Here is a 24746-nt window from a genome sequence, read left to right on the forward strand (position 1 = left end):
TGCAAATAATGAGGGATTTTTTAGAATCAGATTCAGATCTATGATTAAACAATTATACCATGCAAGTGCAAATGGACATGAATTTCATATGTAGGTTGAAACACAATCATTAACTGAAACAGAAACAGTTGTATAGAAGGCTTAAAATTGGGTGAGGAACAGTCAAACTCTGTTAATAAGGTGATGTTGTGCAAGACAGTTTCATGTCAGGTCATACACCATGGAAAGACTGAGCACAGCAACAAGACACAAAAAAAAAACAGGTAATGTTGATGACCATAAAAGCAGTGATCAGCCAAGGAAACTTAATGCAGCATATGAAAGACACATCATGTTCACTTCCTTTTAACTTTAAAAGATGTCCTGCAGTGCCATCAGCAAAAAAATTGTGGAAACCAATAGGTCCCAGGTACACCCGTGTACTATCTGGAGACATCAGGCCAGAAGTGGTTTTCATTAGACAGAAGACAAGAGACAGTAGATATTATATTATTATAATTATAATATCAGAGAGCACTCTCAACTCTCAAGATGATTCTCAACAGCCTAAAGATCCAGTAAATTACTGAGCAACTCAAGAACTTTAAGGATAAGTTTAGACTGTAATTAATATCAACAGTCTACTGAAATGGCTCATGACCACAGGTTGGATAAAGGTTTGCATTTGAGCACCTATCAACGCACACCTCAACAATGATTAACCTGTAATGAATGTACATTTGATTGCCACCCAAATGAGGATGGTTCCCTTTTGAATCTGATTTCTTCCTCATGCCATCTCAGGGAGTTTTCCTTGCCACAGTCGCCACTGGCTTGCTCATTAGGCATACTTACAATAACTTACAATTATAAGGAACAAACTTACAGCATAGGCACTAAACATATACAGTATATAGGCACTCTCTTATACTATATTTACTCTATCACTGCTTTATCTCTGTAAAGCTGCTTTAAGAAAATGTCCATTATTGAAAGAACTATAAAAATAAGAATTAATTAAACTGTAGTGGCAGCTTTAACCTGTCAGAGCAGGTTAGTAACCCTGATACAAGATCCATGGCTAGGGGTGTTATACCATTTTAGTGTTCTCTGCTTTGCGCTGTGAATTAAAATCGTTGTGCACACCTAGCTGTGGATTATTCCTTACTAATATCAAACAAGCACACCACAGTAAAGCACAATTCTGAATTCTGAATTCTGAATGAAGTCCACATTTGAGTTAATTTCACATTTTTTCAGTCTTTTTTTTCATGTCATTCCTAATGTCCCACAAATTCACACAGATTCGTCAAGGTTTAAAATGTAAGAAAAGACTCTCAAGTGCAGTCAGGGGTAAATCTGTAACATGAACAGTATGGTTTGTCTTTGAAGTGTCAACATGTGGTGGTTTTTTTTTTTTTTTTTTTTGGGTCTTAAAAGTGAAAAAACATAGTTGATTACTGTAGGTAAGTAGATAAGTTAATTAGGGCTGTTTTTTTTTTTATTATTATTCCTGGGTCCATCTTTCCAAGAACAACTTCCACACAGTTCTCACACAGATGCATCACTGTGATAAAGGTACTGTATAACATTTAAGGAAGCAGTCTTCTTTGCAGTCAGAGATAAAGCTGTAACATGTACTCCTTACATTTAACATGTGACAAGATGCGTTTGTTCTTTCTTTAAAGAAAGGAAAAAGGCGAGGAAAGCGGAGTAGGACTGTTTATACGACCTGACAGCTGCTACAACATTAATTCTATTTGTATAAATAGAAATAATCCTTGCCCCTGTTTCCACACCTGTGCCTTGCCATGTTTGTTTCAGATCCACCTCTTGCATCGGGTACCGACGTCTCCCTGACAACCATTCAAAATAATCCCAGTGTGACCCGAAATGCTCGGCGTCAGTTCTGAGCGCGCGCGGCACGGCCGCTTCTCCTCCTTTATTTTCTGATTATTACACTTTTTTCTTTTTCCAAATTACAATGCAGTGCTTTTAACATCGATTGGTAATAATGATTATAATGATGATGGCTTGCGCGCGACTGCCTTCAGAAATTTCCAGTAATTTTCGGATCACTATTTGGAACGGAGATTTTAATCTGCCTACGTTATGTATCGTTAAATCCAACTTCCGGTGATTTTTCTAATTTCTTTAAGTTCCCCCCCTCTTAAATAAATTTTTAATACATTTGAAAGTGATGTCCGATGATAAGACGAACTTCCGCGCGCAGCCGGCGGTGAAGAGCATCTTCGTGTACCGTAACGGCGACGCGCACGCGGACGCGCGGCGCGTGCTCATCCACGAAAAGCGCGTGTGCGACTTCGAGACGCTGCTGCGAGAGGTGACAGGGCGCGTGCGCGCTCCCTTCGGCGCCGTGCGCTGCATCTACACGCCGCGGGCCGGCCACCGCGTGGACGCGCTCGAGCACGTGCGCCACGGCGAGCAGTACGTAGCGGCGGGGAAAGAGAGGTTCAAGAAACTCGAGTGAGTGTATTCTTGTATTGGTCCTGTATTGATGATGGGTGAGTCAGATCGCTGCGTAGTCTTCTCCAGCACATCCAAAACAATTCTCAATGCTCTTACGGTCTGGACTCTGTGGTGGCCACTGACCCACTTTTTTTTTTACTATTTGAACCTGATGAATCATGATACTGTCATCTTGAAATATAACCGTGCCATCAGGGAAGAAAAAAAAATAGATGGAAAAATCATACTGATTATTCGGTATATTCAGCTGACTTCATTTTTTGGCACATAACATAGTTTAACTTAAACCTGACCAACTGAAGTAACCCCAGGTCATAACACTTTGTAAAGTAGGCACTAGGCATCATGGGTTCATCATTTCATCTACCTCTCTTCTTACCCTGAGGGACCCATCACTAAATCTGGACTTGTGACTGTTTTCCATTGCTCCAGAGTCCAATATTTATGCTTCCCTTGACCCCTTCCCTAATCTCTTTTTTCTTTGCTTGATGCAGGCCAATAATCGGACCCTTCTGAAACAGAGTAGCATCTTTTCCATGACCATAAGATATGTCTTCCCACCTAGTTGTTTAAAAAAACGATAAGTTACTCACTGTAGCTGTTATGTTTAAACAACTTGTTACCAGCTGAAATATATTTATCAATGCAATAATTATCCAATGGGAAAGTTCTTGCTTATTTGCTTATTGAAAAGGTGGTTACTTTTTCGGCCAGACAGTATATGTGCACAATGTATATATAACAGTGCACATTCAAAAATGATGTATATAGTTTTTCAGATAATAGATAAATACACTAAAAAAAAAAATTAATAGGATTCTATCACGAACAGTTCCCACAAAGCTGGAGACACACATTTTATGGTCTGTCTTTGGTTACTGTAGCATTAAAAATTTCTTTCCCCTGCTGGTTTCTTACAAATGTTCCTGTATATTCTCCTTGATGGGAGGAGTTGAACAGTTTGTTATAGGAATGTGTTGAGTCCCTGACACCGTGCTTTGTGCAGACATGCACCTTTGGTGAGGATATTTGGTGACTGGTAGATCATGATGTGTTAGGTGGTTTTACCCACCATTTGCATGTCTTTTCTTTCACACACTGTAGAACTCTAATGAAAAGCACACAATAAAAAAAAAAGAAAAAAAAAATCCTTAAATTTATTATAATGGCATTGTATTTATCACAAAATAAATAAAACATTTAACATTAAATTTAACATTTGTATAATATACCAAAATAACCTGCATGCAAAAAGGGCATACCTATCCATAAATGTTAATTGAAGAACTAATAACACAAAACTGAATATCTAAATATAAATCACTAACTACACAGAATTCTGTAGCCTTTCTATTTATTTGTTTTAAATGCTTCTAATTTCAAGGAAATTGTATTTTATATGAATTGTAAATTATTAAGAGTCTTACAAGTATGATTAGACTTTCATTTTAATTTGTAATAATAGGTACCAGCTCTAATTTCACACCTGACTCTAACCCCAGTAACTGCTGAGTAGACCATACAGACTTTTATTGATTTAACATCTTAATTTAACTTTTCAGTGCTACACTGTATTACTACAACTTACTACATATACTACAACTTTATTTACTAATTTGACAGTTTAGATATATGATATATAATAGTTTTTATTTTTCAGCTATTTGCAGATTGGAAGCAGGAAGAAACAAATGCTCCAAAACAATGGACTGGTGAGGAGAAAACTCAAATATCAGCTTTACAACCTGTAAATAAAACACTTGTGTGTTTGTAAATAACATAATTTCCACAAGTTTCCCTGGTATATAATCCCACCCACTTAAACAAGATCCTTAACCATATATCTATTATGATTGGAAATTTACAGATACAAAGTTGTGGCAATCATTATTATACTGTAATTTGAAATAGCATTCAATTTTTTATTGCTGTGAGTTCAGACCTGTAACATGAAGGGTTTATATTAGTCAATTCTAATATATTAATATTTACATAGTACCAACCTATATATTGTTACAATTATTAGGTCAGCAATTTAACAGTTTGAGGCAAAGCTCTAACTTTCCACATACCCCAGGACATGTGCCCCAGGGGTTAGAGGCTGTTGAGGCAATGACTGTTTTTCACTGCTGGAATTTAAGCAAGAATGTTTTGAATGTGTGACCATAAAAAAAAAAAAAAATGAGTGTCACCATTAGCAAACTATTGTGGTACAAGAAATAAAACACTTTGCAGTTAACATGCAGTTATAGGAAAATTATCAACACTACTCAACAACAAACACAAACAAATATATAAAAAAGCAAATTTAATACCTGCAAACGTTCTTAAGTTTCAGAATTTGGTGATAATTCATTAGGACAAACATTATACAATTTTTTTAATCGTTCTTGTTATAGAAACAGAACTCGAGCTGTATGATGGGTAAGCAGCACCTCGATAACTCTTTAAGATTCCAATTAAAATGCTGCAGTTTGCTTTCCAAGTAAAGTGTGGCTGTTCCCTCGACACACACACACACACACACACACACACCTCACCATGTTGCTATGAGCTGATGCTAAACAGGAGAAAGGACAGTATCCACACTAATAACAAGGGTGTTTTTTGACTCTGGAGTCCTGAAGTCTTTCATAGTTAAGTGTGTGTGTGTGTGTGTGTGTGTGTGTGTGTGTGTGTGTGTGTGTGTGTGACCATCAAAGTGAAATTAAAGATTAAATTAAACTGTTTTGATTAAATTAAGTCCCTGCTTTTATTATAAATTTATCAAAGCTTAATTTTTCTTAATGTAAAGATAAAAAGCACTAGTTATGACTGGTGTGTTTTAGGTGAAAGCTGCACCTCAGAAGCGTATTATCGTCTCTGCCCGATTCCTGAAGCCCATCAAAGAGCCATGTGCAATATTGTGAGTATTTTTCACACACATTTTACACACAATTAATCTATCTCAACATAAATAAAAAATGAAAAACAACCATGAATATCTTAATAATCATCCATCAATCCTATATATATATATATATATATATATATATATATATATATATATATATATATATATATATATATATATATATATATACAGGAGTGCAGAATTATTAGGCAAGTTGTATTTTTGAGGATTAATTTTATTTGAGGATTTAATTTGAACAACAACCATGTTCTCAATGAACACAAAAACTCATTAATATCAAAGCTGAATATTTTTGGAAGTAGTTTTAGTTTTAGCTATTTTAGGGGATATCTGTGTGTGCAGGTGACTATTACTGTGCATAATTATTAGGCAACTTAACAAAAACAAATTCATACCCATTTCAATTATTTATTTTACCAGTGAAACCAATATAACATCTCAACATTCACAAATATACATTTCTGACATTCAAAACCAAACAAAACAAATCAGTGACCAATATAGCCACCTTTCTTTGCAAGGACACTCAAAAGCCTGCCATCCATGGATTCTGTCAGTGTTTTGATCTGTTCACCATCAACATTGCAGCAGCAACCACAGCCTCCCAGACACTGTTCAGAGAGGTGTACTGTTTTCCTCCTTGTAAATCGCACATTTGATGATGGACCACAGGTTCTCAATGGGGTTCAGATCAGGTGAACAAGGAGGCCATATCATTAGATTTTCTTCTTTATACCCTTTCTTGCCAGCCACGCTGTGGAGTACTTGGACGTGTGTGATGGAGCATTGTCCTGCATGAAAATCATGTTTTTCTTGAAGGATGCAGACTTCTTCCTGTACCACTGCTTGAAGAAGGTGTCTTCCAGAAACTGGCAGTAGGACTGGGAGTTCAGCTTGACTCCATCCTCAACCCGAAAAGGCCCCACAAGCTCATCTTTGATGATACCAGCCCAAACCAGTACTCCACCTCCACCTTGCTGGCGCCTGAGTCGGACTGGAGCTCTCTGCCCTTTACCAATCCAGCCACGGGCACACAATAAAAAAAAAAAAAAAAAAAATCCTTAAATTTATTATAATGGCATTGTATTTATCACAAAATAAATAAAACATTTAACATTAAATTTAACATTTGTATAATATACCAAAATAACCTGCATGCAAAAAGGGCATACCTATCCATAAATGTTAATTGAAGAACTAATAACACAAAACTGAATATCTAAATATAAATCACTAACTACACAGAATTCTGTAGCCTTTCTATTTATTTGTTTTAAATGCTTCTAATTTCAAGGAAATTGTATTTTATATGAATTGTAAATTATTAAGAGTCTTACAAGTATGATTAGACTTTCATTTTAATTTGTAATAATAGGTACCAGCTCTAATTTCACACCTGACTCTAACCCCAGTAACTGCTGAGTAGACCATACAGACTTTTATTGATTTAACATCTTAATTTAACTTTTCAGTGCTACACTGTATTACTACAACTTACTACATATACTACAACTTTATTTACTAATTTGACAGTTTAGATATATGATATATAATAGTTTTTATTTTTCAGCTATTTGCAGATTGGAAGCAGGAAGAAACAAATGCTCCAAAACAATGGACTGGTGAGGAGAAAACTCAAATATCAGCTTTACAACCTGTAAATAAAACACTTGTGTGTTTGTAAATAACATAATTTCCACAAGTTTCCCTGGTATATAATTCCACCCACTTAAACAAGATCCTTAACCATATATCTATTATGATTGAAATTTACAGATACAAAGTTGTGGCAATCATTATTATACTGTAATTTGAAATAGCATTCAATTTTTTATTGCTGTGAGTTCAGACCTGTAACATGAAGGGTTTATATTAGTCAATTCTAATATATTAATATTTACATAGTACCAACCTATATATTGTTACAATTATTAGGTCAGCAATTTAACAGTTTGAGGCAAAGCTCTAACTTTCCACATACCCCAGGACATGTGCCCCAGGGGTTAGAGGCTGTTGAGGCAATGACTGTTTTTCACTGCTGGAATTTAAGCAAGAATGTTTTGAATGTGTGACCATAAAAAAAAAAAAAATGAGTGTCACCATTAGCAAACTATTGTGGTACAAGAAATAAAACACTTTGCAGTTAACATGCAGTTATAGGAAAATTATCAACACTACTCTTAACAACAAACACAAACAAATATATAAAAAAGCAAATTTAATACCTGCAAACGTTCTTAAGTTTCAGAATTTGGTGATAATTCATTAGGACAAACATTATACAATTTTTTTAATCGTTCTTGTTATAGAAACAGAACTCGAGCTGTATGATGGGTAAGCAGCACCTCGATAACCCTTTAAGATTCCAATTAAAATGCTGCAGTTTGCTTTCCAAGTAAAGTGTGGCTGTTCCCTCGACACACACACACACACACACACACACACACACACCTCACCATGTTGCTATGAGCTGATGCTAAACAGGAGAAAGGACAGTATCCACACTAATAACAAGGGTGTTTTTGACTCTGGAGTCCTGAAGTCTTTCATAGTTAAGTGTGTGTGTGTGTGTGTGTGTGTGTGTGTGTGTGTGTGTGTGTGACCATCAAAGTGAAATTAAAGATTAAATTAAACTGTTTTGATTAAATTAAGTCCCTGCTTTTATTATAAATTTATCAAAGCTTAATTTTTCTTAATGTAAAGATAAAAGCACTAGTTATGACTGGTGTGTTTTAGGTGAAAGCTGCACCTCAGAAGCGTATTATCGTCTCTGCCCGATTCCTGAAGCCCATCAAAGAGCCATGTGCAATATTGTGAGTATTTTTCACACACATTTTACACACAATTAATCTATCTCAACATAAATAAAAATGAAAAACAACCATGAATATCTTAATAATCATCCATCAATCCTATATATATATATATATATATATATATATATATATATATATATATATATATATATATACAGGAGTGCAGAATTATTAGGCAAGTTGTATTTTTGAGGATTAATTTTATTTGAGGATTAATTTGAACAACAACCATGTTCTCAATGAACACAAAAACTCATTAATATCAAAGCTGAATATTTTTGGAAGTAGTTTTAGTTTTAGCTATTTTAGGGGATATCTGTGTGTGCAGGTGACTATTACTGTGCATAATTATTAGGCAACTTAACAAAAACAAATTCATACCCATTTCAATTATTTATTTTACCAGTGAAACCAATATAACATCTCAACATTCACAAATATACATTTCTGACATTCAAAACCAAACAAAACAAATCAGTGACCAATATAGCCACCTTTCTTTGCAAGGACACTCAAAAGCCTGCCATCCATGGATTCTGTCAGTGTTTTGATCTGTTCACCATCAACATTGCGTGCAGCAGCAACCACAGCCTCCCAGACACTGTTCAGAGAGGTGTACTGTTTTCCTCCTTGTAAATCGCACATTTGATGATGGACCACAGGTTCTCAATGGGGTTCAGATCAGGTGAACAAGGAGGCCATATCATTAGATTTTCTTCTTTTATACCCTTTCTTGCCAGCCACGCTGTGGAGTACTTGGACGTGTGTGATGGAGCATTGTCCTGCATGAAAATCATGTTTTCTTGAAGGATGCAGACTTCTTCCTGTACCACTGCTTGAAGAAGGTGTCTTCCAGAAACTGGCAGTAGGACTGGGAGTTCAGCTTGACTCCATCCTCAACCCGAAAAGGCCCCACAAGCTCATCTTTGATGATACCAGCCCAAACCAGTACTCCACCTCCACCTTGCTGGCGTCTGAGTCGGACTGGAGCTCTCTGCCCTTTACCAATCCAGCCACGGGCCCATCCATCTGGCCCATCAAGACTCACTCTCATTTCATCAGTCCATAAAACCTTAGAAAAATCAGTCTTGAGATATTTCTTGGCCCAGTCTTGACGTTTCAGCTTGTGTGTCTTGTTCAGTGGTGGTCGACTTTCTGCCTTTCTTACCTTGGCCATGTCTCTGAGTATTGCACACCTTGTGCTTTTGGGCACTCCAGTGATGTTGCAGCTCTGAAATATGGCCAAACTGGTGGCAAGTGGCATCTTGGCAGCTGCACGCTTGACTTTTCTCAGTTCACGGGCAGTTATTTTGCGCCTTGGTTTTTCCACACGCTTCTTGCGACCCATAAAAAAAAAAAAAATGAGTGTCACCATTAGCAAACTATTGTGGTACAAGAAATAAAACACTTTGCAGTTAACATGCAGTTATAGGAAAATTATCAACACTACTCTTAACAACAAACACAAACAAATATATAAAAAGCAAATTTAATACCTGCAAACGTTCTTAAGTTTCAGAATTTGGTGATAATTCATTAGGACAAACATTATACAATTTTTTTAATCGTTCTTGTTATAGAAACAGAACTCGAGCTGTATGATGGGTAAGCAGCACCTCGATAACCCTTTAAGATTCCAATTAAAATGCTGCAGTTTGCTTTCCAAGTAAAGTGTGGCTGTTCCCTCGACACACACACACACACACACACACACCTCACCATGTTGCTATGAGCTGATGCTAAACAGGAGAAAGGACAGTATCCACACTAATAACAAGGGTGTTTTTTGACTCTGGAGTCCTGAAGTCTTTCATAGTTAAGTGTGTGTGTGTGTGTGTGTGTGTGTGTGTGTGTGTGTGTGTGTGACCATCAAAGTGAAATTAAAGATTAAATTAAACTGTTTTGATTAAATTAAGTCCCTGCTTTTATTATAAATTTATCAAAGCTTAATTTTTCTTAATGTAAAGATAAAAGCACTAGTTATGACTGGTGTGTTTTAGGTGAAAGCTGCACCTCAGAAGCGTATTATCGTCTCTGCCCGATTCCTGAAGCCCATCAAAGAGCCATGTGCAATATTGTGAGTATTTTTCACACACATTTTACACACAATTAATCTATCTCAACATAAATAAAAATGAAAAACAACCATGAATATCTTAATAATCATCCATCAATCCTATATATATATATATATATATATATATATATATATATATATATATATATATATATATATATATATATATATATACAGGAGTGCAGAATTATTAGGCAAGTTGTATTTTTGAGGATTAATTTTATTTGAGGATTAATTTGAACAACAACCATGTTCTCAATGAACACAAAAACTCATTAATATCAAAGCTGAATATTTTTGGAAGTAGTTTTAGTTTTAGCTATTTTAGGGGATATCTGTGTGTGCAGGTGACTATTACTGTGCATAATTATTAGGCAACTTAACAAAAACAAATTCATACCCATTTCAATTATTTATTTTACCAGTGAAACCAATATAACATCTCAACATTCACAAATATACATTTCTGACATTCAAAACCAAACAAAACAAATCAGTGACCAATATAGCCACCTTTCTTTGCAAGGACACTCAAAAGCCTGCCATCCATGGATTCTGTCAGTGTTTTGATCTGTTCACCATCAACATTGCGTGCAGCAGCAACCACAGCCTCCCAGACACTGTTCAGAGAGGTGTACTGTTTTCCTCCTTGTAAATCGCACATTTGATGATGGACCACAGGTTCTCAATGGGGTTCAGATCAGGTGAACAAGGAGGCCATATCATTAGATTTTCTTCTTTATACCCTTTCTTGCCAGCCACGCTGTGGAGTACTTGGACGTGTGTGATGGAGCATTGTCCTGCATGAAAATCATGTTTTTCTTGAAGGATGCAGACTTCTTCCTGTACCACTGCTTGAAGAAGGTGTCTTCCAGAAACTGGCAGTAGGACTGGGAGTTCAGCTTGACTCCATCCTCAACCCGAAAAGGCCCCACAAGCTCATCTTTGATGATACCAGCCCAAACCAGTACTCCACCTCCACCTTGCTGGCGCCTGAGTCGGACTGGAGCTCTCTGCCCTTTACCAATCCAGCCACGGGCCCATCCATCTGGCCCATCAAGACTCACTCTCATTTCATCAGTCCATAAAACCTTAGAAAAATCAGTCTTGAGATATTTCTTGGCCCAGTCTTGACGTTTCAGCTTGTGTGTCTTGTTCAGTGGTGGTCGACTTTCTGCCTTTCTTACCTTGGCCATGTCTCTGAGTATTGCACACCTTGTGCTTTTGGGCACCCAGTGATGTTGCAGCTCTGAAATATGGCCAAACTGGTGGCAAGTGGCATCTTGGCAGCTGCACGCTTGACTTTTCTCAGTTCACGGGCAGTTATTTTGCGCCTTGGTTTTTCCACACGCTTCTTGCGACCCTGTCGACTATTTTGAATGAAACGCTTGATTGTTCGATGATCACGCTCAGAAGCTTGGCTATTTTAAGACTGCTGCATCCTCTGCAATATATCTCACTATTTTTGACTTTTCTGAGCCTGTCAAGTCCTTCTTTTGACCCATTTTGCCAAAGGAAAGGAAGTTGCCTAATAATTATGCACACCTGATATAGGGTGTTGATGTCATTGGACCACACCCCTTCTCATTACAGAGATGCACATCACCTAATATGCTTAATTGGTAGTAGGCTTTCCAGCCTATACAGCTTGGAGTAAGACAACATGCATAACGAGGATGATGTGGTCAAAATACTCATTTGCCTAATAATTCTGCACTCCCTGTATATATATATATATATATAAAACCATTCTTTCATTAAAATTTCTATCAACCTGTCCATGTGCATTTTTGATATGTGCTTGTGTATGTGTGCTTAGTGTTATTGCTAATGGGGATGTGTTGAATCCGGCTGTGAGGTTTCTGGTTCCTAACCGCCTGCTCAGTCAGTTTGAGAAAATCCTGGAGATGATCACAGAGAAAATGGGACTGAGGATTCTGGGAGGAGTGCGCAGGTATCAGCGCACCTGTACACTTGATCATCTGTACACTTTCGCACATGATCTAGATGCACCTGTAGAAATCTGCATCTTTATACCTACTCACCTGTACGTCATTACACACCATCTGCATGCATGTACCACAAAGCATCTACATGTCTCCACACCAGAACATCTGTATGCTTATATGGCACCTGTATACATTTAAAACAAAGCACCTGTAAACCTCTAGACCATATCACCTCTGAACCTCTTGATATTATATTAAACAGTCTATTTAACACAGAATAAAACCCATCTTTAAATCAGCTCCTTGTAACTGTGAATAAAACATGAAAATTAGTGTTTCAAAGATTGACACCATTGTAAAAAGTAAATTATTACTATGAATTATATAACTAGCATAAATCTTCTACGGAAAATGTAAGACATGTACAAGTGTGATAGGACACATATTGGAACTAGCTAGAGACTTGGCTTACAAGCAGCAAATGCTTTAAAAGGGCTGCTATTTAATGTGGCCTGTCCAGTACAGCATTAATTCTTGTTTTTGTTTATATTTTACAGTTTGTGTTCGTGTGAAGGAGTTCCTGTAACAGATGGGAAAGATCTGGAAAACGGGCAGTTTTATGTCGCAGTGGGCAGAGACAAATTCAAACCCAGGCCTTACGCCGATTTACTGTTCACCAAACCTGCAGGCATGAGGAGGAATGTCAGGTAAGAATTCACTTTGCTTTTGAATTCAGGATTATGACTGGTCAAAACACAGCGCTTTTGAATTCTGGATTATGAATATTCAGATGTGATTTGTTTCTTTACCAGCAGCTCTGACAAATCACAGGTTTCTATAAAAGCATTTATTTAAAAACATTAATGCTTCTTTTGTAACATGTTAAAATTTACTAAAAGTAGACATTTGTTAAACACTAATTAATTTGTAACAGCTATACATAAAACTTTAACATTGTACAAGCAACACAACAGCACAAGCAAAATAACAGTGGAACTTTATTAACTTCAAGACAAAAAATAGTGATAACAGGAACTGGCTGTTTGTGCCATTTTATGCAAATAGTTTCATTCTTACTCAAACATTACTGTAATAAATTATAGTATACATTACATTGAGTACTGTGATACAAGTGAAAGCTTTTTAGAGAATTCCTGATTTTACAGTTTTTTTGACAGTTGTACTGCTAATACTTGCTATTCACAAGATTTCACTATTGTTACAAATATGCCATGTTCTAATTTTTCCTGCTACGTCCATTTAACCAAACTGTAATTTTGTCCCTTACAGATCGAAAGCAGCTTCTCTTCCACCTATCTACACAAGACAAAATGGGGATGTAAGTAAACACTTTAGACAATTAAAAAATTTGACATTTATTTACAAATGAAGCAGCTTTTAATATTCAGATTAATACATAAAATTTCAATCTTCAGAATTAGCTATAGTTGGCTAAACCTGACTTTAGCAACTAATACAACTTTCTTAAAAAAAATACTTTTATTACCTATCTAATCTACTGCTACTAGGTAAGCATTATCCCAATCCTTACATCTTGGATGGCAAAAACTCTCTTTATATTAGTTCAACTTCAGTTCACATTGAAAAGTGAAAGATTCGTCATACAATTTTGTAAAGCTAAAATGTGTGCTCACACACTGGACTTTAAGTAGCTTCAGTGAATAAGATGTTGGACTTTGAATGGAAGGTAATGGGTTCAAATCCCAGCACCACCAAGCTGCCATTGCTGGGCCCTTGAGCGAGGCCCTTAACCCTCAATTTCTCAGCTGTATAGCTGTATAGATAACTAACTTATTCTGGATAAGGAAGTCTTTCAAATGCTCTAAATGTAGCTAGCAAGTCATAACATTTTTACATCATATAAGAAACAAAAGTTTTCCTAGCATCCTTCTGTGTACTTCTTGACATTTCAAACTTGTATGTTAAAATTTGTAAGACACTGATTAAGTTCAGCACAAAGACAGTGTGTTCATCACATGAACCACAAAGAAATCCCTTACAGATTGTCTTTTCTCTCCTTTAGGCAGTTAATGGTGTGATTAAATCAAATCAAAGTGAGGAAGCGAAGTTCACTGAGCCAACCGCATCTCTGGTGAGACAGATCTCCCAGGCCAGACTTATGGCCATAAGAAAGAAGCGGAGCAACTTGACCAAATCATTCAGCACCCAAGATAACGGTAACACACAGTTACCACATGCTCTAATACTGCAAAAAATGTTCACTTGGCAGTTGCTCTTCACCGTTAAGGTAGTATTGCATAACACCAAATTGGTGTGCTTGACCTGTGATCATGGATTGTAAGACAGCCAATCATACATTAGAACTGTGCAATGTTTTGTCCAACTTGAACTGAAATGTACATTTATTAGGGGTAGGGTTATTGTAGATTTATTCGAGAAAATTATGCAGAAACAAAGGATAGAAAATGCTGACTCAAAAGAAATAGCTTTGGTTTTATTTTGCTTTGTATTGTTACACAATAAAAGTGCTTCCACACATCTTATTTAGCAGTTTATAAAATAGCACTTGATCCACTACATCATCTTATTTTATATAGTGACCTACTCATTACTTTAGTCTAAATTAGCAATTTTATGATAAATCCTTTTTACACACACTTGAGTTGAACCTCAGTTTGTTTGTAAAAAAAGGAGGGATGAGGTCATGCTAAATACAGTTTACTTCTGATTAGATGCATCACATTCACATCATTCAAAAAGCATTTATTTTTAAGATCCCAAAAACTGAGATTGTGCCAGAATTGACATCATTGCAAAGATTCCATCATGTTTGGCATCCTTCCTACCTCTTTCTCTTTGGATTCAGTCATGTTTGGCACTCTTACTACCTGTTTCTTGCTATAAGTCATTGAAAATCTCTTTTGCCGTCTTTATCTTTTCCCAACCCATGACGTAATGCAATTCTATTTTAGTGTTAGCACACATTCTTACCCTGAGATGGCGCTATCGCTTCATGAGTGCTGTCTAGCCAATAATGTCATCGAGTTCACTGCAGTGGTAAGAGCATTACAACATCCCTCTTCTTCTCCTGTCGTCATCATAAAGCTAACACACACATGCAAGTTATTCAGTCGGTTCATTAACACCCTGGGTGGCTGATGGCACTCCATTAAATCTCCATGGTGATAAAAAAACATCTCCCTAGAGCTCATGTTCTTCAATAAATGCTTAGGGTCTGAGGATGTGGACTAACCACTAGTAAAGAGATTATTACTCAAAGATATTTTCCGATTAAGTGTTTTTAGATTTTGCGACATGTTGGAATCCAACCTGCTTCATCATGCCCTGTTTAATTTTCCGTCATACTCACTTTATTCGTACAATAATGCAGTTCTGAGACGATTTCTTGTTATTGATGTTAGTATTAGAGTTAGTAATAGAGTAATAGAGTAATTAATAGAGTAATTGAGGTTGGTAAAAGATTGTATGGTTATTGAGTTAGGGAATGGAGATCGGTTGGTCATTGAGGTTAGTGATGAAAATTTGTTGGTAAGTGAATCTGTTACTAAAGATTGGTTGGTTAGTAAGGTTGGTAAAGGTTGGGTATTAGGAGCAATAAAGCAGAATGATAGCTTACTAGGTTAACACACACACGTAAAATAAAAACAGAGCAGTCATATGAACTTTTGACACACTCACCAATCCAGTAATGTAATCTCAAACATTTAGTCTTTTGCTTTTATGTCTTAAGTAGTGTTTACTGTCTTTTCAAAGAAAAAATCTTTTGTCTCCTCAAAAAAATCTGTTTTCTAACCTATACATTATGAACCTTTTCTAACAGTATGAACATTACTTTAAAGCTCTCCAGTAGAGGGATTCAACACCTATTGTAGAACACCATGTGCTGGAAGACAAGGCGAGGGGGGCTTTACAGGGGAAATGGCACAGTGTGCAACAAACTAAAATTGTTAAATGAATGCAGGGCAGATTACATCGGTTAATGAAGGCAAGAAGATAGAATGACTGATGAACGTTTGTGTGTGTGTGTGTGTGTGTGTGTGTGTGTGTGTGTGTGTGTGTGTGTGTGTGTGTGAGAAAGAGAGAGAAAGAGAGACAGAGCAAACAGAAAACTAGAGATGGAAGGAGGTGGTGGGGAAGATATGAGGAAGAAACCTGGCATGATGCAGGTGCCTCACTAGCAGGAAAGATGAGAGGTTGAGGAAGCATGTGAGAGAAGGCCAATGATAGCTTTCACAGACTCGTTATGTTTCTTGTACAATTTTTCAGTAATGGTGTGAAAATGTTCAAATGGGTCTGCCAGAGCCTCAGTGTCCACTCTGAACAGAACACATCCCTTTTGTCTAGCAGAGTTTGTTATTCTTTGAAGAAACCAGACCCTAGGAAGCTGTAAAGACTTTTCAATCAAACGTTAGCTGGTAATGGAGAAACTAATACAATAGAGGAACTGATGGGTTGACAAATTGATATAGCTTTTGTACATCTGGTGTATAAGTTCACTATAATAAGGACTTTCCAACTCTCACTGGTAAATTCTACAGAAAGCTCTGTGGCCTATTATCACCATCTAAAACTTACAAGAGAAGCTTTCAACCTTGACTTCTGCAATATGCAATCCAAATTCATTAAGGAATACCCGATGATGTCAACATTACAAATGATTGACTGAACTACAGATAATCGATCATTGTCAACATGTGTGTGCTTGAATAATAGGGATGCACTCTGATCTTTCACTCAGAGCCATTCTGTTCTCTTTTATTGATCTTTTTTTTCCAGAAGTAAACTAAAGACTCCTAATTAAGTCTTAGTCCAAAAACATTTATAAACAATAAGCCCTACATCCACTGTGTCTAAAATTACCATTTCATAACTTGTCGAACTTGACACAACTTGTGGTAATGTCATTTGCTATAGTTTATTGTTTTAGTTTGTGATAAGCCATGACTGTGTTTGGATTTCAATACAAATAAATCTAATAAAACCTTAGACTTCAGGAAAGAAGCCCACATAAAAGATCCAAATGCTGGATCAATAGCCTTTTTATATATATAATTTTACGAATGCTTTTTAATCACTGGACCTTTTTTCTTCTTTCAAGGCCAGTGGATAAGCTGCTTTGACTGAATACATTAACACAAAAAAACTGTGAATAGAAAGCTTTTTTCGGTTGCATGTCTAACCTGTAATCAGTCTTACAAATAGCGTTATTGTAATGAAACAGGAGTCGAAATTCAGTTTCCTTATGGCTGTGTTCAGAAGCATCTGGCTTCTTTGTACATGTCAAGTTCTTTCCCTATTCATAGAAATAAATGTAGTTTTATTATGTGTACAGATTTAAAATCACTGACATTGACCTTGCTTAAAATTACTGAACAATTGTTTCTCCTCTATCGGTTCTTTTCCTATTATTTTTTTTTTTTTGTGCAGTGTTTCAGACAGAATTCAAAAAGCACCTTAAAAGCAACCCAGCACCACTGATTGAAAGTTTTGAAAGAACATTGAGAGAAGTCAAACAAAGCAGTGCTGTGGCCTTGATCAATGACCAGCAAGCAGCATAATATTAACAGTGCTTAGACATGTGTGATATTTGATTCTTTCATTTCACACTGTAAAAGAGCCTGATGGCTACAGCGAAGAGTAATGGGAGTCTGTTTCACCAAAAAGACACAACCAATTACAAAAATTACTGTTTCTCCAAACTTTATAGACTTAAGTTATTATACAATTTAATCTAATTGATTTGAAATAGTATTTAGTTATTTCTCTAAATCTGTAGCTTTTAGATAATTGTGAAGTAAGTGGTAGTGGTAGTGATGTTAAGATGTTATACCCTGTATTGTCATGCTGCCACTGCTGGCCCTTAGTCTTTAACTGCTGAGTTGTAGAAATGAGATAATTGCAAGTCACTTTGAACAAGGGCCAAATGCTGTATATGCAAAGCCATAATACTCCAAGATACTCTGAATAATTAAGATAATTAAGAAATAAATAATCAGGGAGGTGTGATAAGATTATCATTACAACCCTGAATGTTTCTCCTTTTATCAATATGTACCTCATGATTTATTCCTTTTACAATGCAGCAATTTATATATATATATATATATATATATATATATATATATATATATATATATATATATATATATATATATATATATAAGATAAAATAACAACAAAAACTGACTGTTAAAGTGCAAAGACAGAAGCTGTAATCTGATTCCCAGTGGCTTCATTACTGCAGCAATGGTGTAATAAAAACACTGATGTATGTTAAACAAGATAGCAAAACAAGTGAATCATGATTTAAGTGTTTAGCTGTTTCCTATTGGATGTCTTCTCAGGCTCATATTTACCATGCGATAAAGGTGTTATTTATGACATGAAGTAGGCTTTATTTGCAGAACAGTTAAAACCAGGTTGCTAGGAATGGTGTGGACCCCCAGGAGGCTTCCAGGTTATTAAAACAATCCATAAATATCACATCTATTGTTGTGTAAACACTTTGGGAAATGTTTGCCTTAGTTCTAATGCATTAGTGAATATTGCATTTGTATTTGTTGACTTTGCCTCCCTCTTTCCCCTTAATTTGATCGTTTTTAACAATTTTAAGGGCTGTTCAAATATTTTATCAGCACTACCAAATGTTCTCAAGATCCATCACTCTAGAAGATCTACATGATTTTTAACACAATACTGCATACTGTATATTGCGTATATCAAAAGTAACAGTTATGAGGCAAATTAGCAAAAAAACGTATTTTCCATAATATTCTAAATTGCTACAATATCTGGCTATATAAATTAGTTGAATATAGCAAGCACTAGTAATGATCAACCATTAGTTAAGGTTTCTTTAGTAATAGCTCATCAACATTTACTTCAGTTTAGATTTACACCACTGATTACAGCATTTTAGAAATGTAAAACATTATTTAATTAGAAAAGAACTGCTATTAAAATATTGATTAAATATTGATTTAGCATTTTTTTAAACATCTTTATTTAAAACATTAAGTTGTTAATAAGTCTGGTATCTTTATAAATCATTTAGTGTTTCTTTTCAGTGTTTTGTCTCAAGTGCTTAAATTGAATCAGCTCCTGCATTTGAAATGAATTAAACATCAGCACAGTCATATTTATTTCCTTACTTTCATTCATTCTACTGGTTAATTATTAAGTGGATATTGATATCTAGCTCATAACCGGGCTTTAACGCCTAAGAGGCAAGGGATATTATCTCCTTTGTCAGTGCATAAATATGAAAATCATTACGACCTAGTCAGAATAAAATGTGTTTTAACATTATTAATATTAATAATATGAAAGTGGTTGAAGTAATCAGTCATTTGTATCTATCTTTAAAATTTCAAGACTTTAAATACACTGAATAATGTGAAAAATGTAAAACAAAAGATAATGCTTTACATTTAATGTAACATTTGTATCTTCTGATCCTTCCAATGGCTTCTTGTAGCTGCCAACATTAGTTCCCTTTCAGGAATTCAAGCTCCGTCAACAAAGCTTTGGTAACGCTTCCACGCTCTGAATCACGTGTGTAATCTATCCAACTGAGAGGCGGGGTGACGTCATGACCAGGAAGCTATAAAAGGCGCACGCTTGTCCACGCTCTAAATCATGCATGTAATCTATCCAATGGAGAAACGGGGTAATGTCACGATCAGGAAGCTATAAAATGCGCAAGCGCTGGAGCCGACTCTAGCTTCTGTTTGTTCAGGAAGTGCTCTATGTGCGTGTCTGTGTGAGAGAGAAAAAAAAAGTAAGAAATAAGAAAAAAATAAATGATTAAGAAAAGCAAGAAAAGCAAGACTTCCGGCTGTGTGTAGGATGCATGGGAGAGAAGCATGTTTAGTGGGCTCTCGAGAGATTGATTGGTCGCATTGCACCCGCATGTCGATGCGGACTCTCTGCTCCTGGAGAGCACTCTTCGATGAGGGCCTCGCAGCTCTGGCCCCGCTGTTGCTGAGGCAGGGCGGCGCCAGAAGTCGTGGGGCATGCAGGCGGATGTGGCAGAGGGCTTGGAGACAGGCTTGTCCCCAGCCTCACCTGCCAAGTCCAGCACTCGCTTTCTGGGTTCTGAAGCATGCCGTTCAATGGTTTCTTCTCCTTTCTCTGTGTTACTGATCTGTACAACCCGGATTCAACACACACTCATATTCACTTCACACATCCATGTCTTCAGCACCACCCATATTATATTACTTCATTATTACAAACTGTTTACTTGCTGTTTACATGCTGTTGTTGCATATCCGTTTGCCCGCTGCTATATCTGTTTTGCACAAACCTTTTTGTTTACATTTTGTTTACTTACAAGTACGCTGCTGTACTCAGTTCTCTCTGCACACTGTACTCTATAATATACAGTATGTTTACTGGCGGGGCTATTTCGTGTTTTGTGTATTTGTCCTACACTGTCGTGTTGTCTTTGCCCTGTTTGTCTTGCACTGTTCTCACCAGGTTGCACACAATGAACTTTATGTGGTAAGGACACTTATTAGGCCTTAGTTCTGTGTTTTCTGATATGCAACCTTATGGTGTTTAATGTAGCACCAGGGTTCTGGAGGAATGTTGTCTCATTTCGCTGTGTACTGCATCAGCTATATATGGTTGAAATGACAATAAAAGCTTGACAGTAGAAGCAGCACTGCACTCCACCTCTCTTCCTCCGAGGAGGGGAAGGGTATGGAGACTAGCGTGCCCACAGACTCCTCCCAGCCTGTGCCGTATGAGCAGTTTCAAGTTAATGACCCCTATATGCAAATGTAGTGGGGATGAAAGAGAGCAGAACCGGGTTAAAGAAATACTAGCTGTCTATCTCATTCCGGGTGCAGCATCATTTCTTAACGCCCTGGCTCTGCCCAACAAACCCTTGCGATCAACTTCGGCTTTGGTGGGCAAAGCATACACCATGGCAGTGTTGCAGGCATACCAGGCTGACTTGCTGCCTGAGGGCCGTCATCCCTACCATGGGGGCTTCGGCTCAATAGACCCTGACAATCAGGGTTTTTTAGCTGGCACCATCAGCATCATCCTCAGCACCATAAGGAGGTCAGCCTGTTAACCCTGCCACGACACGTGCTTCAGGGCACAGCCACCTCCAGCGGGTGTTTCCCTCCACCCCCGCCCGATCCGGTAGTGGATGGGGGAGACCTGAGGCCTCTCAGGAGGCCCCAACAACTGCAGGGCATTGCTCCAGCAGCTCTGGGCAGAAAAGAGACCAGCTTCGAGATACTGGCTCCCTTAAAAGACTAAGGAAGGAGGCCATCCAGGTGGTTCCCCCCTTTAGACAGCGAGTCTGGGTTCTACAGCCGGTACTTCGTGGTTCCCAAGAAATGAAGGAGGGGGTTGCGTCCTATTCTAGATCTACCTTCCTTGAATGAGGCTAATGAGGCTTAGGTTCAGAATGCTCACCCTCAAGCAGGTCGTGTCTCAGACCAGGTCAGAGGACTGGTTTGTCACAATAGATATAAAGGACACGTACTTCCACATATCCATCCTTCCGGCTCACAGGAAGTTCCTGAGTTTTGCTTTCAGTGGGAACCTTACCATTATCAGTTCCTTCTGTTCAGCCTTGCGGATCAAGTCTATTCTTAGGGCAGTCAAGAGAGTGAAAGAAGGCCACTCACCCACTGTGAAGCTGTTCCAGAGACTGCTGGGGCTGATGGCAGCAGCGTCCAATGTGATTCCACTTAGCCTTCTGCACATGAGACCCCTCCAGTGGTGGCTCAGAGACAGAGTGCTCTTCCGGAAGGGCAACCCACTCTTGCAGTGAGCCCTTTGAGCCTTAGATGTGTGGAAAGAACATGTGTTCCTGTCTTAAGTTTTATTTAGAGGAATTATTCTATATTAGCTGTAAATGACATAGTTTACTTGCTTTGCTAGCAGTGTCACTAGCCTTCATTTGCATTCTGTTCTTGTTGATGTCAGATCCGTTTTGAAAGAAAATGTCCGCTTTGAAGACTTTCAATTGCTGTGTGAGAAAACAAAAGATAACAAACCTAAGTTGCCAAAAAAAAAAAAAATGCAGAGTGGTCACAATAGCTATGTTTCAATTTTTTTCACTTTGTGTATTCACCAAAAATTATGTAGTGTAGACTGTTAGACTTCTTTTTACTGGGATAGGGCCACCATACAGTGCTGCAGTTGATGCTAAAATGCTAAAATGTTAAATGTCTTAACTCCATGAGAATGATACTACATTCTCATGTATCTACTTTATAGTGTATAGTATGTAATGTATGCAATAATTTATATAATGTACCATTTCTGACTCATTTGTACACCTTCCTAATATATAATCACAGTTTCATACTACTAAAACACACATTTTCTACCACAGAAACATGCTTCCATAGTACAACAAACAGCTACAAAAACACAGCTACAAAAACACACTTTTATACTATACAGGAACACATTTATAACACAAAAACCTGCTTCCATACACAGAAGTACACATTTACACTAAAAAAGAACACTTTATTATTACAATATAGAAACACGCTTTCATACTACAAAGAACAGTTGAAGCAGAGCAGTAAGTGTATGGGTGTGGCTCAAAGCAAGGACTTCTCGGATTTGGAGATGAGATGTTCGTGGGAGAAAAATATTTACTTTTTTTAATTATATCAACAACTTCAAATCACTTCAAATGCAACACCATCTGACCCAGCAGTGTAAATTTATTTACATTTTTTTATATGGACATGATTTACAGAATCTTGTCTTTTTGAAGTATTTTTCATTCCATCTGCTTTATTTCTCTTACCATCATTCCATCGAACACAGATGATGCAGATCCTAAACCTGAATGCGAGGACATGGAGAGCGAAAGAAAGCCAGCGGAAGTCGAAAGTACATCAGATGAACAGGTCTGAGTTCACTACACAACTGATCACATTAAAAAACACCTCCAATTCGGTAAAGAGTGTTTCTATTGGCTGTGGGCTATACAAAGTGTTTCTATTTGTCATACGTTGTATAGCATGTTCTTATTGGCTGTGTACAGAGTGTTCTTAATAGCTAAAAGCTGTACAATATGTTCTAATTGTCTATGAGAAGAAACTTATTCTCCTATTGGCTGACATCAGTAGGGATGCCTGAAGACATATGAACACAACACCAGCATTCTGCCTGTTAACAATGACATTTCTCTTTCATGCAGGTGTACAGCAATGAGGACAAAGCAGCTGGAGAAAAAGAGGCAGCAGCTGGAGAGGATGAGGCATCCGAACAAGCAGAAGATGCAATAGAACAAGCAGAAGAGGCAGCAGAACAAGAGGAAGATGGAGCAGCACAAGAGGAAGAGGCAGAAGAACAAGAGGATGAGGCAGAAGAACAAGAGGAAGAGGCAGCTGCACAAGAGGAAGAGGAAGCAACACAAGAGGAAGAGGCAGGAGAACAAGAGGATGAGGCAGAAGAACAAGAGGAAGAGGCAGCTGCACAAGAGGAAGAGGAAGCAACACAAGAGGAAGAGGAAGTAGCAGTTCAAGAAAAGAAGCAGCAGAGGCGGAAGAAGACACAGGAGCAGGAGAAGATTGGGCAGCAGAGGAAGAGACAGTAGCAAAGCAAGAGGCAGCAGTGGAGGATGAACCGGCAGCAGAGGATGAGGCAGTAGGAGAGCCAGAGGCAGCAATGGAAAATGAACCCACAGAGGAAACAGGAAGTGGAGAGGGGGAAGGAAATGGCATGGAAGCAGCAGAAGAAGGAGATGAATGCCAAGAGTAGTGACTATGGTTTACTAAAAATATAAAGATAAATTTAACAACAGTGTAAGAAATGATAGCATTTATTATTTTAGCTATTTTTATTAGTTGTCATAACTATATATCTCGAACATTTTGTATATTGTACACTAAATACATAATAGGTGTGTATTTGGCTCCATATATGGTAGAGAATTTTACAAAGGAAATTGGATCGTATACAATTTGTGGTGTATTAGTCAAAACTGTTGAGAGTGTGTGTGTGTGTGTGTGTGTGTGTGTGTGTGTGTGTGTGTGTGTGTGTGTGTGTTTTGGTCTTAGTTACATTCAGGTGTGTGAGGTGTCAGGTTGTAATGTATTAAAGGCTGCTTTATTTTACAGAGACAAAAAAAATCTAATATTTACAGAGTTGTATTTTGGAGTAGTGCTTACTTATTCTGTGTAGCTCTATTAACCATCCTGAGAAATAAATCAAAATTTACAGTTCCCATAAAAAAGGGTGTTTTAAAAATGTTGAATTTGTTTTCTTTATAACATGAACAATGGAATTCCACAATTAATCTTTAGCTAAGGGCATCCATATTGGATCGTAAAAGAGATGGGTGTTTCTATAGAATTAGGATTTTTAACGTGATAATTATCGTTGAAAATTTTCAACATTTTCAGAAATCCGGATTTGCATGACTTAAAGCTATCAATATAAACAACTGCAAAATAATTATTCAGTATATATATATTTTTAGCAGTAAACCAGTCTGCAACCCATCCTTAGTTATTTCTTTGGAGATA

General features: G+C 37.2%; 1 protein-coding gene across 1 annotated transcript; it reads left to right on the plus strand.

Annotated features, from left to right (window-relative positions):
• The first annotated feature begins 1944 nt into the window (after positions 1 to 1944).
• LOC124384913 (doublecortin domain-containing protein 2-like) lies at positions 1945 to 24449 on the plus strand. Its single transcript, XM_046847903.1, has 9 exons — positions 1945 to 2466; positions 4130 to 4181; positions 5298 to 5374; positions 12096 to 12230; positions 12783 to 12932; positions 13516 to 13564; positions 14270 to 14423; positions 23041 to 23123; positions 23417 to 24449. Exons 1-9 carry the CDS (start codon positions 2180 to 2182, stop codon positions 23813 to 23815), a joined length of 1386 nt encoding a protein of 461 aa, XP_046703859.1. The 5' UTR covers positions 1945 to 2179; the 3' UTR covers positions 23816 to 24449.
• The last annotated feature ends 297 nt before the right edge of the window (positions 24450 to 24746 follow it).

The sequence above is a fragment of the Silurus meridionalis genome, chromosome 4 (assembly GCF_014805685.1).
Source record: "Silurus meridionalis isolate SWU-2019-XX chromosome 4, ASM1480568v1, whole genome shotgun sequence".
NCBI classification, from domain to species: domain Eukaryota; kingdom Metazoa; phylum Chordata; class Actinopteri; order Siluriformes; family Siluridae; genus Silurus; species Silurus meridionalis.